This window comes from Arachis hypogaea, chromosome 15, assembly GCF_003086295.3.
Source record: "Arachis hypogaea cultivar Tifrunner chromosome 15, arahy.Tifrunner.gnm2.J5K5, whole genome shotgun sequence".
In the NCBI taxonomy this organism is placed as follows: domain Eukaryota; kingdom Viridiplantae; phylum Streptophyta; class Magnoliopsida; order Fabales; family Fabaceae; genus Arachis; species Arachis hypogaea.
In genome coordinates this window covers 8944484-8961664 of record NC_092050.1, presented here as the reverse complement: position 1 = coordinate 8961664, position 17181 = coordinate 8944484, and the positions used below count along the sequence as shown (strand labels likewise).

The window sequence follows — 17181 nt, the reverse complement described above, 5'->3', positions numbered from 1 at the left end:
TTCCTCTGCTCTTCCAAGCTGTATTTTCCGTATCATTCTTTTTGCCCTTTAATTTCCTACTAGTTACATATATGCCTTTTGCTTATTATTGATTGTTAAAGAAGATGAACAGAATAAATTAGTAGTGTTTTTCACTTTAATGTTGAAGCATCGCTTCAATTATTTGCAATAAGTTGCAACCACGATCTGAGTTTCTTATTACTTGGTTGCAACTTGCAAAAATGGAGATGAATCGTGATCAAAGGTTGGGGTGTGCAAGATTGATTTCTTCCGATATTGCGCATCGCCCAATGTGGTGGATACATATGGAATCAGCAATTATTCAAAGACATTAGATTATGTTATTATGTTATGGCTTTTCAGTTAACTGTCAATGTGTTTTCTGGGTACAACTAGGGTCGGTTCAACTGAAAAAACAATTGATAAACAAATCATTTCCATGACAACTACAAAATAATTCATTTAAATATGTCAAATTATTTTTTTATTATCATCTTCCACAAAAGAATATTCATCGTAAATATTTTTTCTCTGTTAAATTTCTCCTATTTTTTTTTGTTATACTACTTATACACCTAATCATCTATACTATAAGATTCTTAAATCTCATCTCAGATTTAACTAGAATTTAAATTTGGTATAATATCCAAGCCTTAATTGCTATTCCTTCCATCCTAACTCGGTAATTCCAACTAAAAAGATTGCTACTCTACTTGCCAGCAGGTGCAATAGAGTTCAAATTCTAGCTATGTCTACGAATAGTTATATGGAACTCATGAAAAAGAGAAATGTGTGTTAAAATATAATTTGGCAAAAAAAAAAAGAAAAAAGAAAAAAAAGCAAAACTACGTTATATAATGTTTAGTTTTTTATTAGTTGAAGCCTGACCATTCTAAATAATATGTACCACATCTATAAAATAAATTCGGTAGTTACTTTTGTGATAACGTTTTCATGTTAAAATGATATTATGAATTGTTAGATGGTTTAATATATTTGATTGAATAAATTTGATTAAATTATCTAATAATTTACAATATTATTTTTATATAAATGCATCTTTATGCAAATAATCACTAATAAATTAATAAAAAAAAGCCAAAATATGACTTCATACTCATTTTACATACATTTGTGTAAGAACTATATGAAAAGAAATTTTATATAATTGATCAGTGTCGGCGGCTTAACCATTTTTTTTAATTTTCTTAAAATATAAATATACTATAAATAAATAAATAATAAGGAAGGGGTTGGACAAGTTACATAAATAATTTTTAGAAACAGGTTACATTCTTGTCTTAATCTAATTCTATGTAAACTGTTACATCTTATTACAATTTACTATTTATACATACTTAATTTGTTATCGAATACTATGGATTACACTTAAAACACACAATCATAATCATAATCTGTTACATCCTATTGCAGATTATAAATAAAAAATATAAGATATAAACCGCTGTATTCTATCGGAGTTTATGATTAAATTTGATTTTTAAATAATTTATTTATGTAATTTGTCGATAAAAAAGAAATAAAATATTTTTTTACTACGTTAGTATTTTTATCCAAATAAATAGAGAGTGATGTATTCAAATTTTAAAAAAAAAATCAAAAAAATAAATATATTTTCAAATTTATTGAGACGTTAAGTCTGCATACCAAAAAATCAGACATTAATTTGTCTTCTTTTCAAAAGATTATTTACAGGATTGATTGTATTGTAGGTCTTTTTAAGTTTCAACTTTCAACATTAAGAAATTGAAAGGTCTAACAACCAGATAATCGCAAAGCATATCCCACTCAATGAAGACTTGTTTTTACTCCATGTGCATTAAATGTAAAATAATAGAATAATATTCATTCTGATTTCTTTTTTTTCTTTTAACCCCGTCATTGTTGAGATCCAATTTAAGAGAAATCCTTTCTATAAACGTCACTCTCTTATGCAGTCCAAGTAGGAAAATCAGAGATACTATTTTAATAATAATTTCAGTGTTGTCGTTTTGGAAAAGGAAAGTAAAGGCAATTGGTCCAATCCAAATTAGCTTCTTTCAGTTTCAATTGTAAACGCATATTTATTCAATCTTAATTTCCTCTGCCTAGTTAATTGAAGTTGATAAGTAACGTGGTAGTTTCCCACAAAATATCATGGCGCTATTATCTCATGCTTTGGTAGGTTGTATTATCATGATTGTACACGCATATTCCACCACATCACACATTCACAGAACTTATTCTAAATTTCTAATGCTATGCGCACTGTCGGTATATTTTTATTCTTTCTTTTTTGAAAATTCCTGCATGCAACTTATCCTCAAAGTGCAACTGCAACTAGCAAGGAAAAATTAAATAAATAAACGTTGAAAGTAAATCATAGTATACCTTATTTCCTCACGTGTGTTACTTAATTTTATATGGCTAGATCATATATATACTTGACTTTTTTTTATAATTTGTAGTCATCAAATAGCTATCAATGATGATTTTAATGGTGTAAAATTGGTGCGAAATTTTATTTAATGACTCACTTTTTTTGCTGGTTACATGCTGGTCAGAATTTGAAAAAGTTGCTGATGTCCTAAACTTTTCCAATATTTTATTCAATTACTTTGTATTTTATAAAAAATCATGGTACGTATTTATATAAAAACAAAAATGATATTTGTATACTAAAATCAGCTATCAATATATTTATATATAAATATATGTGTAATTTAATTTATTTTTAATGTGTATTTATATTTTATTATATATTTTATACTAATGACTAACTCGGATGGCTGATTTTAGTCTACATATAATATGATTGGTATAAAAATATGGGAGCCACTTAAATAAAGATGTTAAAAACGTCTTTTTTTAAAGATATTTTTTAAAAATTAAAATTTAACACATAAAATAAATTAAATTGTATTATTTTTATTAAAATTAGACCGGACAAATCAATTTAGCAAAAAAATTAATAAATTAAATTTTGAAAACTTTAAATTTTAACCCTATAATGATAGAGAAGAAAATGGCTAGAATTTAGAATCCTCAAAATTAATATATATAATAAGAGTATTTTAATCATTTTATATAATAGAGATATTGTAGTCATTTTTTATAAAAAATAATATTAATTTAGACAGATTCAAAATTTGATTCACTATTTTTCGATCAAATTAATTTGTTTGACTTAATTTTGATAAAAATAATATAATTTAAGTGATTATATATGTTAAATTTTAATTATTAAAAAATATCTTTAAAAAAAATATTTTTTACGTCTTTATAAAAATATCCCCTAAAAATATATAAAAATTCAAAATAATAACTATTTTAAAATAAAGAGCATGTAATTTGCCCAATAACACCACCCTGCCACTTAAGCAATTGTTAATGGCCTCCCATTAAAAATGGGAATGTCTAAGAAGAATATTATAGCGTCACTAAAATTTATAGTTTTTATCATTAATAACTAAAAATAATGATAAAAAAAAAAACAACACTGAATTTTGTTAGGAACTAACTAAGGTCTAGTCAATTTTTGTCAACTCTTTAATAAATTGAATTTTAAAATTTGTCTTAACAAAAATAAATTGATATATATAGATGTTTGTTTTGCTAAGTATTGTAATATTTTTTTTTATATACTAAATAGATATTTTTTAATATATTTTTTGAATTTTTTGTATTACAGCTGTAAAAAAAAAAAAAAATTTAATTTTTAATTAAATTTACTTAATCAGTTTTTAATTATTTAAATTTAAAATTAATTATTAATAATTATAATTAATTAAATTATTTAATTCTTAGACGATTATACACTTGGTTGCTATACTTTTCCATACTAATCATCCTTAAATATTTCTCCTAGTGTAATAAAATATTTGAGGAAGAGCCGCAAGTTTTGACTAAAACCAAAACGGGAATTGGATAGTGGCTCTGCCACTCTCTGTAAAAGTTAACTAGCATGCATCATGCATGTACCTTGTCTTCTATAAATTGTTATTCATGTCACACACACATCTTCTAACATATAACTCAGTTGTTATTACTTGTTTGCTTATCTTATAACACGTTTTTTTTTTTGCTTTCATTATGGAATGTACTAATAATAAGCATCCTTTTCTTTTCTTGTTCTGGCTAGTGTTCCTCACTCCTTTAGTGTGCTCTCAACTTTACTATAATTTCTACGACTCAACTTGCCCAAACCTCACCAGAATCGTTAGATACAACGTTTTGTCAGCTATGAACAATGACACAAGGATTGCAGCTTCTCTCCTGCGCCTTCATTTCCATGATTGTTTCGTCAACGTAAACAGGCTTTCAAATTATGTTATTTGCTTGGTTTTGGGCTTGTTCTATATATAACCCACATAAAACACAATCAAACTATAAAAAAAGATATGTTATTTACTAATAAGGTTGAATCTACATATGTTGTTCATCTTTCATTTCTTCCTATATAGGGATGTGATGGATCTGTGCTGCTTGATACAACCAGCACTTTTACTGGGGAGAAAAATGCTCGGCCTAACAAGAATTCAGTGAGAGGATTTGAGGTGATTGACACAATCAAATCAGCATTAGAGAAGGCATGTCCAGCCACTGTGTCATGTGCTGATATACTAACTCTAGCTGCAAGAGAAGCTGTTTTTCTTGTAAGACTCTCTAATCTTATTAATTAATGAGGAATGCTAGGGCCAGCAACTTTTGTGATTTGTAGCCATCAAATAGCCATTAATGATGGTTTTAATGGTGTGAGATTTCACTTTTCTTTGCTGGTTACATGCTGGCCAAAATTTAACAAAGTTGCTGGCCCCTAAACTTTTCCTTAATTAATTAGTACTCTATAAGCTACACCCATATTAAACATGCATGACAAACTAAACTAAACATTTTTCCTTCAAATTTGGTAAGAGTAAAGGGCCATTTTGGGTTGTCCCTCTTGGTCGTAGAGATGGCACGACAGCAAGTGAGAGCGAGGCAAATAATTTGCCATCACCCTTTGATCCACTTGAAAATATTACAGCCAAGTTCGTTGCCAAAGGTCTTGAATTGAAGGATGTAGCAGTGCTCCTAGGTTTGCTTCGCTTCTTCATTCTTAATACATTAAAAATGTTATGTACACGTAAAAAATCAGTCACAAAATCAGCTACTATATATTTGTATATATATCACAAACATATGTTCTATATAAGTGACTGATTTAGATAATACAAGTCATCATTTGAATATTATGTAATGCATGCATGCAGGTGCACACACCTTTGGGTTTGCACAATGCTTTACATTCAAGGCAAGGCTATTCAACTTTGGTGGAACTGGTAAATCGGATCCAACACTAGATGGTTCACTACTACAGAATCTACAAAACCTATGTCCAAACCAAGCTAGCTCTGACACAAACTTGGCACCCTTGGATCCTGTGACAACCAACACATTCGACAACATGTATTACAGAAACCTGCTGAACAATTCAGGGCTGCTTCTATCAGACCAGGCTCTAATGGGTGACAATACCACTGCTTCATTGGTCAACACGTATAGCAAGTGGCCTCTTCTCTTCTTCAGAGACTTTGCTGTTTCTATGGAGAAAATGGGCCGCATTAGTGTGCTCACTGGACAACAGGGCCAAGTAAGGACTAATTGTAGGTTTGTCAACTAAACAAAAACACTCCATGTTTGGATTTGAATTAGTAGTGTCTCATCATTTGTGTTTTTTTTTTTTTTTGAAAACAAACACTTTAATTTGAAAGTGAGGCTTTGGTTAAGTGACAATATATGATGCCTCTTAATATGTTGCATTCGAATTCATAGTAGATAAAATCTTTAAAGGTGTGTGTAACTGTGTAAGTGTATAGTATACATAAGTTTGTGATGTCTAAAATTAAGAGTTGTTGTCCAATATATTTGACAAAAAAAAAAAAAACTTTTATTTGTAAAAGGGGAAATTAAAAGAAATATCACCTTTGTAGATTTGTATCAAAGTGGAACAATATTGTATCATCAAGTAATAATGGCAATATTGCATAAATAATGTTTTAAGCCCTTCAATTCTTGATATGAATTTAAAAATCTTTGTTATGTGCTTCACGATTGTAGAAGAAGGGAATGTCTTATTTAGTTGATGATGTAATAATATTGTATTATGTACTAGAATATATTAAGATTAATTAATATTTATTAGAATTATTTATTATATTTGAATATTTATTATAGGATATTATGTTTTTATTATGAGTTTAATGTTGATGCACTAACAGCGTAAAGCACTTTACACAGTCGTGCAATCACATCTATTCTTTTGGATGACTATTCATGCGGTCAATATAAAAAATAGTTATTTTTTACTGATGTGACATTATATAATTGAATACACGTGTAAAACTACTCTGCTTACATCAAAATTAAATTCTTTTATTATATCAATTTCCTTAATACTTATAAATATATTTGCATATTGTATCATTTCAATGAACATAAATTATTAATTTTCACCCCAAATAAAATTATAAAAGGAAGAGAATTGCCTTCACCAAGTCCTAATTACTTATAGCTATTTCTTATATATAGAATTTTCTTCAGGCCCAGAGGAATCATCAAACTCACTGGTGATTTCGTACTTTTTATTTATTTATGTATTCAAAATTGTGATGATGGTGATTAGTCATATGAAGGAATATTGAAACTTTGATGAATATTGACAAGGAATTTAATGTACACTTGGCTGTTTGCTTTATGTTTTACAAGTTTCAAATACAAAATTTGAGTTATAAATGTAGTGTAGGAATATTTGGTTTGTGTTTGTTTGTTATGGTGTTTCGTTGTGGAAGAGGGAGGGTAATAATATAAGCATGCGCATCAATAATATATAGTGGGGGCTCTTTCTTATGATGGTATAATTCTGAGGTTGCTATCAATGCGTTAACCACCATGTCCACTTCTTCATTCCTCTCATCTCATCACTCTCTCTTTGACTTAGCTTCCATTAGTAACATCATTACCACAAAGCATCTTTTTACATCCATCATTATTGTTTTAGCAGGTCAACTAATACCTTTCTTCTATTTCAAATTCAATTAACCATTAAATAATATATAATATAATGATAAAAATGATATCTTTATATACGTATATATCATATCATATAAGTTGAACTTCACTTATGATATTATCCAGCTAGCCCTGAATATTGATTACTTCTAACCTCCCTTCATGATCATATACCCAAAAAAGAATGAGCTTATTCAAATGGTAAACCTAGCACAATATTTTAGTAACGTTCGCAATAACGTTATATGGAAATGAGTTATTTGAGTTTACTTATTTTACATGATAAGGGAGGTTAAGTGATTTTAAAAAATTATTTTTATTGTATGAATGATGATAAATAATCATATACTTATTATTTGGAAGTAAAAGAGTAAGTTCTAAGTATTGGTTCTCGTATTTTATACATCTCAGCAAAGTCGTAGAAAAAGAAAATTCTTTGCATTAGATTAATTGTGTGAATTAATGTAATAGTTGAAATGGGAACTAAGTTAGTTGTTATAATTAATTTAAAAATGAATATATTTTAACTAAAAGTTCACGTAACTTTATCAATTCTATTTGGGAGCTAATTTCAGGTAATATTATTAAAAGAGTAATGTTATGGAATTAATATTATAATAGTCAATTTCAGTTAATACTATATAATAAGTTACTAAAATCTAACTATTTTTTTTTGTTGAGTTTGATTTTAGATTAGTTTTGGAATGATCTTATTTTTAATTAAGAGTTTTCAAATAATTTTTTTAAATATTAGTGTTGGTTGCAATATTGATCGTGCAATGTTGGTTTTCAGACTTCCTCTTATTTAAAATGGATCTCAACTAATAATTGGGTCAAACGAAATAACAAACTTATTCGTTGAAGTTATATTTTTATATCTTTTTACAATTATTCTCTGCATACAAGTTTATACAAGTCATTTTATCCTAATTCACTTTAGGCGCCTTTTAATCTAACTAACTTTTTAATCAATGCGCGAATATATAACTGCCTTTTACGAAAGGATTTCGTTTTTGTTTTCGAATTTTCTTAACGTTTTCGATCTACGTTCTCTTCCATCTCTGCGTTCTCTGCGTTTCTCTTCGTTCGTTCTCTATGTTTTTGAAATCAAGCTCTAAAATCAGTTTTGAACAGTTATCTCGTTATTGAAAATAATGAATAATTCAAGTTTAGATTGTCAAGTGAACCAGAACGAAGTTGATTATTGTTTTGAATCCAATCAAGTGGCTGAGATGTGGTTCGATTCTAGTTAATGTTTTCGTTAGTAGTTTAAGATTCTGTAGGTGAATAGTGTTGTTTTTGTTTGTAAAAATTGTTGCTCATCGTTGATGGTTTGAATTAAATATAAGAGTAAATTACCATTTGTACCCATAAAAAATACAAACGCTGACAAATATACCCATATAAGAATAAAACGACAATTATAACCACGGAAGATGACCTCCGTGTACCAAGAGTACCCAGACATTGGTTACGTAATTGGTCTGGTTGGGTACTCTTGGCACACGGAAGCCATCTTCCGTGGTTACAATTGTCGTTTTATTCTTATATAGGTACATTTGTCAGCGTCTGTATCTTTTATGGGTACAAATGGTAATTTATTCTAAATGTAATGTAAAAGTTCTGCATTAAAGAAAATATTTTTCTGTATTTGTAGCAAATTTCGGTGTAACACGAAGATATTTGAGTGTATTGTTTCAGAATTTTCAGTGTATGTATGCTGATAAGTTATGCATAATTCAAAACTCTTCTTCTCCCTCCTCCTCATCTTCTGCTGCTTCTTCTTCTTCTTTTTCATCATCATCATTATCATCATCATCATCTTCTTCTTTTTTTTCTTATTCATCTTTTTTTTCTTGTTTTATCTTCTCAAGTTTCATCTTGTTTTACTCTCTTAATAAGAACAAAAAAAAATCAAACAAAGAAAAAAAAGAAACACATAATGGTACAAAATTACTTGGAAGAGGATGAACTTACATTCATTCAACTAAAAGAAAGAAATAAATAAGGAAAAAAAGAAGAAGAAAAAATACAACATTAGAGAAAATATTTTTCTGTATTTGCAGCAAATTTGGGTGTAACACGAAGATATTTGAGTGTATTATCTAAGAATTTTTTGTGTATATGTGCTGATAAGTTCTGCATAATTCAAAACACTTCCTTTTCCTCCTCCTCATCTTCTTCTGCTTTTTGTTCTTCTTTTTTTCTTATTCATCTTTTTCTTTTTGTTTTTACTTTCTCATGTTTTTTCTTGTTTTACTCTTTTAACAAGAATAAAAACAAAAAAAATTAAACAAAACAAAAGAAGAAACACATAATGCTGCAAAATTACTTGAAAGATGATGAACTTATATTCATTCAACTAAAAGAAAGAAATAAATAAGGAAAAAAAGAAGAAGAAAAAAATACAGCATTAGAGAAAATATTTTTCTGTATTTGTAGTAAATTTGGGTGTAACACAAAGATATTTCAGTGTATTGTTTAAAAATTTTCAGTGTATGTGTGCTAATAAGTTCTGCACAATTCAAAACTCTTCCCCTTCCTCCTCCTCATCTTCTGCTGCTTCTTCTTCTTCATCTTCTTATTTCATTTTCTCATAATTCTTTTCGAATTCAGCTTCGCAACTTCCTTCATTTTTTGCGATGATTTTCAGAGATTTTGATCCTTGTTTGAATTTTGAGCGTTGCGGTTTTGATTGAGGGAAAAGAACCGTTTGCATTATTCAAGAGTTAGGGAAGCGTGTGTTACATGCAATCTAAACTGAAGGTCGTTTTTGTTGAGTTTGGACCAACTTGTATAAACTTATATACCAAAAAGATTTATATGTGTAGCAGATCTCATCTTTTTATCTCTTTTTTATTCTTCTTTTTAACACCACAATTTCACTTCTCACTGTTGATTCTAATCACCAGTTGATTGTTTGTTGTCGTAGACTATTTTAAATTTTAAATAATAATTTTTAAATTCTAAATCTAAATCTTATAAAAATAAGGATTTAAAATATAATTTTATAATAAAAAGTTGATTAATGTTGATTAATTACATATTAAATTTTTATATTTTTTTAGTAATATAAGGGAGGAAAATACATGTTTAAAGAAAAATAGAAAAAGAAAATGTAATATAATATTATTGGTCTCTCTCTCAACTAGGGCTGAAAGTGAGACGAGTTGAGTCGAGTTAGACCAAGCTCAAGCTCGGCTCACGAAAATTGAACTTGGCTCACAGCTCGACTCATTAATAATCGAGCCTATTTCTTAAACTCAAGTTCATCTCACCGAAAACTCACGAGCTAACTCAAATAATAGGAGCATAATCTATAATTTCATATCAATAAATTATAACTTATATATTTTTAAAAATTAATTTTATATATTTTGTATCTATTAATTATAATTTTTTTATATGTCTAATATTAAAATTATACATAAAAAATAAATATAAAATTTTAAATAATTAAAAATTTTAATATATATAATATTAAAAATATAAATTAAATGCATATAAAATATGTGTATTAATAATTTAATATATATATATATATATATATAATCGAGTCCGTTTATGAACTAATAAACAGAACTTATTCAAGCTTAAATTTAACTTATTTAATTTATGAGCTCAATTTTAGATTTAAATTCGATTTTCTATCCTATAAATTCAGTTTATTAAAATATTAACGAATCAAATTCAACCTAATTTATGAACTAACTTGACTGAATTTAAAACCTACTCTCAACAAAATTAAAGAGGGTTGTATTATACAATATACACTACATTTAATATTCATTAGGAAACTTTTAAAGCATTGTATCCACTAGACATTAGTTGCTTATCCATGACAAAACCCATTTTTCTTAATCAGGTTGATTTCCTATTGGTCATTGGTGATGTGATAGGAAAGGAAAGTAGTCGCTTTTGTGTGTCCAACACGATGAATTAATTAGTGGCGGTTGAAACAGAATTTCTGTTAATCGGTGTCTCGATGATACTTCATCTTCAATCGAACTCTTATTGAAAGTATCCTAAAAAATTAAAATTAATACGAATAAACTACTAAAATAGTATTCAAAAATTTGTATTACTGATAAAATAAATTTTAAAAATATTAATTATAAATAAATTTTTAAAATATTTAAAAATATGATAAAAAAATTAAATATTAAATATATATTTTAAAAAATGATTTTAAAAATTAAATTTTGATATAAATTTTTTTAATTATTATTAAAAAATAAAATTTTTTCATCCTTCAAATTTAGTAACCTTTTTGTCTAATGAATTAAAAAAAAATTTGTCAATGACTATATTTTTTTAAAAAATAAAAAAATCTAGAAATTAAATTTTACTTTAAATATTTTTGTGTGCTTTCTAAATAGTTATTCAAATATTGTCAAAAAATTTAGATATAATGAATAAATTGTTTGCTAAACATAAAAGTTTTTTTATTACTTACAAAAATATCATATTTATTGATTTTTTTTGTCATGTTTTTAAATTATTCTGATGCTGTTTTGTCGACAATATTTTTCAAAAAAATTTTTTGTCATGAATTGAATCTTTCGGATATCAAATTGGTACTTCATCCAAATTAAAGCAAACATAATAATAATCCAAATTAAAGAGGGCATATCAACGAATGTGGCAACTGGGCAAAAATGATTAAGTGCCTAACAACAAAGCAACATTAGCTGATAATAATAATCACACAAGTGATGATGATGCATGCTCCAATACGTGTGCTATGTGCTACTTTTCTACTTTATATGTTATAGACATAGAGATAAATTAAGGTATGAGTAATATTGAGTGTTGAAATTTTGAAATTGCTTAGGAACATTTATTTACATGGGGAACTGAATTATGTTGATGGCGTGGTAAGTGGGTAACAAGAAACATACACAATGAATAATCTGGGAATGAATCTCTTCGTATGAAGTTTCAATTTGAAACAAAGATGGGAAAACGAAAGCATATATTAATAATAATGAAAGGAAGATACATAGGGGACCATTTAGGACTTATCCATCATTTGTATATTAATTCTTTTTCCAATAAAAATTGTCTGTTAATTTTATATATCATCATGAAATTGTGAAAGCGGGTCGGATGGATTCTTCTGTTTGTCATTTATATAAAAATGGTGATTCATTTCAAAGAATCTCAGAACCAGACGCCAAGAAAGGTAGAAATTCTATTGAAGGTAAGTTACTTCATAAAAAAAAAAGCGTTTATGACGTTTCTTTAAATATTAAACTTAGGCTTAGTTTTGGAGAAACAGCTTAATTAATTTTCTTTTGAAAAAATAATTTAAATAATAAATGATTATATTAAAAATAGTTTATAAATAAGTTATTTTATTTTTGGGTTTTTAGCTTTAAAAGTGCTTATTTTATAGAAATATGATAAAAAGTAGAAGTATTATGAGAAAAGTCATTTTTTTTTAACTTCTGTATAAACTCTTAAATAGCTTCTTAAAAAGCCGTAATTTGATTTTAAAAATTATACCAAATATTAATACTACTACTTTTCATAAGTTAAAAAGTTAAAAAAATTTACTTTTTAAACTTCATAAACGGACCCTTAATGTTATTGATAGTTGGAATTGGTACTAGTTGTTAGGGACGGATTTAATCGGAAGAGTGTGGGGACAAGTTCTGAATTTTAAAATATTTTTATGCAGTATATAATAATAAAATTTATTTTTATAATTAAATTTGACCCTATTATATTATTAAATTATTTTGTTGGATTTAATTTTATAAATATATAAAATTTTTGTATTAAATTAATTTTAAATTAAATAAAATTATTTTATTAAAATTGTTTTAAAAAATATTAGAGAATTAATATTTTTTGTTAATATTAATTAATATTTTGAATTAATATTAATAAAATATTAGAATTTAAGAATTAAAATTTAATATTTAAAATTTAGAATATTGACCAAAAATAATAAATTTTATTAGTTTTAGCATTATTCTTATTTTAAATTTTTTTTTGGTTAGGCATAACTGAAAGTAGTTTAAACCTAAAATTTTATATATAAACTAACTACTAAACTATTTGCCGTTGCTTTAGTTGCTACATTGAAAATAGACAAAGAAACATATTTGTTATAATAATTTTCAAAATTTAAAAGAGCATGTATATATATATTGAGACACACTCACGCCAACCTCTTTTAACTTTATTTCTTACTTGGTTATTTTTTTGTTTGGCCTTCACCAAACTAGTGTTTATCATCATGTGGCAAAGAGAAAGTTAGCAAACACTACATAATGTAAGGCGATAAATACAAATTGCTAACTTCCTTTTTACTTTTTAGAAGCGTTTGACATATAGCGTTTTATTTGTTTTATTTAATAAATAAAGATTATCGAAGAGGGAGGCGGTGAGAGCATTGATTTGCCTCAAAAGGGAAAGCCATATAGGGCCTCCGTCCTCGGCCCCTCTTCATTAATGATCCTTTCCTTCCTACATCATCAAAACCCTCATCCATACTCCAACTCCATAGGAAGGTTTTAATTTGTATTTTGTAAGAATAATTGATTTTTGGTGTATAAATAATATGTTGGGTAAATAATTAAATTAGTTTTTAAAAGATTATTTATTTTTAAATTGGTATTCGAAAAATTTTTTTAATTAAATTTATTTTTTAAAGATTTTAAATTAGTCATGCTAATTATTCTGTCATTTTTATTCCTAATGACGTTAGAGTTTATTGATATGATACGTTAAGTAATATTACAACATATATTTAGTAGTCTTAATTGACTATTAACATAATTAATTTATAAAATTAAATAAAATCAACTCCAAATTAAGAGATTCCAATGTCTTAAGTTTTTTTTCTCAATTATTAGATTTTGATTTGATCTAATTTCATAAATTTATTATGTTAATAGTCAATTAAAACTACTATATGTGTGTTGTGGTGTTACTTAATGTGTTACATTAATAAATTTTGACATCATCAGCAAAGAAAATAATGGAAGAACTAACGTGATTAATTTAAAATATTTGAAGGATGAATTTTATTAAAAAAAAAAATTTGAAAACCATTTTAAAGAACAGGTATATTTCATAAACGAATTTGACCATTTACTCATAACATGTCTGATTATATATATGTAAATTTTTTTAATTTTTTCAATACATCTGTAATTAATATTTGGATGTCAATGAATTCTAGATAGAGTAAAATAAGAAAAAGTAATATAAGAAATTAATTTTAATTAGTTTTTATTAGTTATTTTTTTCAATTTTAAAATTTTTGTTTTTTAAAAAATTTAATATTTATAATTTAATATTTAAAATTAAAAATATTTGATTTAGAGTTTATAATTTAAAATAAATAAAATAATTTAAAAAAAATTAATTGGTATCGGCTAAAAAAAGTTAGCTCTGAAACTACTCGTAAAATAATATTTTAGTTGATCAATAAAAAAATAACACTCTTCTAGTTATTTTTTTATTGATTGATGGATATATTCTCCCTAAAAGATAGAAAGATTACTTCATAATACAAGCACCATGTTGACATAATAATAAAGGTTTATTATTAAATATAGTTTAAGAAAATGTTTTATATATATAAAATAGGGTAATTCACATCAATAAATAAAATAGCATCTAATTTTACATCAATGTTCTAAAATAAAAAATGTTATATGTATGTCTCGTTTTTATAATATATTTATATAAATCGAAGTTATTGATTCGATTTATTATATATTGATGTAAATCGAAATGCATTGATTCGATTTAGTTAGAATAGGAGTAAATCGAATTACACTGATTCGATTTACTAGAAAAATCTAAATCAACACTACCTACTTCGATTTATTGTGGTAAGAACCAAATAATTTGAATATATCAAATTCGATTTACTAATATATTGATGCCAAGATATAAATTGAATTCATCTAATTCGGCTTACTATAAGATACAACCTATATAAATACAATCAGAACGGTGGTGGTTCATTATAGTGGGAGTTTTAATGGCTAGTGAATATAGTTTTCTAGTTTTTGTGTACTATAGAAGGACAATTAAAAAAAATGCGAGATGGAATAAAATTTACGGATAATAATCCGTTGAGTGTCTTTATCAAACTTTCTATAAGTTTTGTTAAGTTTCAGCATATTATAATCCAAAAATTGGGACTGTATGGCATAAAACGGGTGGAGAGGTTATTTTATAGAATTCCAATTTCTGTTGTACGAGATGGTATAAAGTACGACTCCTTTGTGATAGACAGTGACAAAGATTTGCAAGTTTTGTTTCACTATCGTCGTCAGTTTCTCGAGGTTAGAACCTATGAGCTATTGGCCAAGTTTGGAGATGTGATATGTAGTTCAGGAGAATCGAACCGGAATTCTTAATCTTTAGCAATGCCTGGATCCTTTAGTTCAATGTCTGTCGGTGTCTCTTCATCTGTGCCTGTCATTGCACTTGAGGTAGTTTTTGTGACATCTCCGTCCTTCATAGCTGATCTAAACTGCGATGGTGATGGACAGATAGGGGATAATCGATCTTTCGGTCAGCTAGTTATTGCAATGGTCGGTACTCCTGTTATGATTTCAGTTTCTGGGGATGGTGAAAAACCAGATGGTGTGGAAGATATTCTGCGAGATGATGATGATGATGTGGAACCCGCCATGATTGATGATGATCTAGGGAGGGGTATTCTAGTTGGGGCGGTAGAGCATCGAATTCGGGAACTCAATAATACCCCCTGCACTTTTGGACTTTAAACTTGGAAGCCACGATACAACAGGGGTTACCAGGTGTAGCATCTGGATTTGGGGGCCAGATATACACAAGATATAGGAAGTCTAGCCGAGTTTCATGTTGGTCAGCAGTCTCAAAATAAAGAGGAAGTCGTCTTAAGCGTGAAGACTTATAGCATCCGTTATGGGGTTGGGTACAGAGTGCTGGAATATGATCATGTCAAGTATCATGAAAAGTGCAAAGAGTTTGGAAACGGTTGCACATGGTTGATTTTGATCACTCTTCGCCAGCGAAAAGGTATTTGAGAGGTAAGAAGGTATAATGGACCTCATACATGTCTGACCATGTCGATATCCAGTGATCACTGGATGCTTGATTATCATGTTATTTCTGCTTTCATACTGCCTATGATAAGAGCTAATGCGGTTGTATCGATCAAGATACTGCAAAATGCGATAGAGATACATTTTGGATTTAGACTGACTTACCAAAGGATTTGATTGGCTAAGCAAAAGATCGTTGCGCGAATTTATGGGGATTGAAATGAGTTATACAATGAGTTGCCACGATGGGTATTAAGTGTGTAGATGACGATGTCTGTTACTGTTGCAGTGTTAAATATGAGCCCTATGCGAGTTGGTGGCATAGTAAATGAGTCCTCACCTTATTTCCATCGGCTGTTTTGGACGTTTCTACCCTGTATCTAGACCTTTAAGCATTGTAATCTATTAGTTAGTATTGACGGGACCCACTTGTATGGCAAATATGAGGGTATATTGATGGTTGTGATTGCTCAAGACGAAAATTCTAACATCATTCTCATTACTTTCACACTTGTAGAGGATGAGAATGCCGAATCGTGGTCATTTTTTTTGTCTCACCTTCGACAGTATGTGAAGCTTCAGCTGGGTATTCTAGTCATATCAAATAGGCACAACAGAATCAAGGCTGCATTGGAGGCTCCTGACGATGGATGGCTTCTGCTTAGTGCCTACCGGGCATATTGTATCCGACATGTGGCAGCAAATTTTTCCTTGAGTTTTAAGGGCAAGGATGCAAGGAGTTTTTTAGTGAATGCTGCTTACGCCAAGATAGAGGTCGAGTTTTTGACTATTGGTTTGACATTCTACGATCCGAAGACCATGCAATGTGTGACTGGGCTAACAGAAACAAGTATAAGAAGTGGAATCGGCATCGTGATGGAGGTTGGAACTTCAGACATATGACAACTAACATCTTTGAGTGTGTAGACTCCATCCTAAAAGGCGTAAGGAAGCTTTCAATTTGTTCGTTGGTGAAGTCCACTTATGCAAAGTTGGCCAAACTATTGTTCGTAAGGGAAGAGAGGCAGAGGCACAGCTGAAAATCGGACAACAGTTTAGTCAACATCTGATG

The 17181-nt window shown here is 28.0% G+C and overlaps 1 protein-coding gene across 1 annotated transcript; it reads left to right on the top strand.

The window, feature by feature from the left end:
* The first annotated feature begins 3918 nt into the window (after positions 1-3918).
* Positions 3919-6196, top strand: LOC112748720 (peroxidase 10). Its single transcript, XM_025796964.3, has 4 exons — positions 3919-4308; positions 4464-4655; positions 4915-5077; positions 5253-6196. Exons 1-4 carry the CDS (start codon positions 4093-4095, stop codon positions 5660-5662), a joined length of 981 nt encoding a protein of 326 aa, XP_025652749.1. The 5' UTR covers positions 3919-4092; the 3' UTR covers positions 5663-6196.
* The last annotated feature ends 10985 nt before the right edge of the window (positions 6197-17181 follow it).

What these genes read in the sequence shown, in the direction of transcription:
- LOC112748720 (XM_025796964.3), top strand. Translation starts at nt 4,093, where the DNA reads ATGGAATGTACTAATAATAAGCATCCTTTTCTTTTCTTGTTCTGGCTA. An exon ending in TCCATGATTGTTTCGTCAAC is followed by an intron (nt 4,309 to 4,463) that starts GTAAACAGGCTT and finishes CTTCCTATATAG; the next exon opens with GGATGTGATGGATCTGTGCT. An exon ending in GGATGTAGCAGTGCTCCTAG is followed by an intron (nt 5,078 to 5,252) that starts GTTTGCTTCGCT and finishes GCATGCATGCAG; the next exon opens with GTGCACACACCTTTGGGTTT.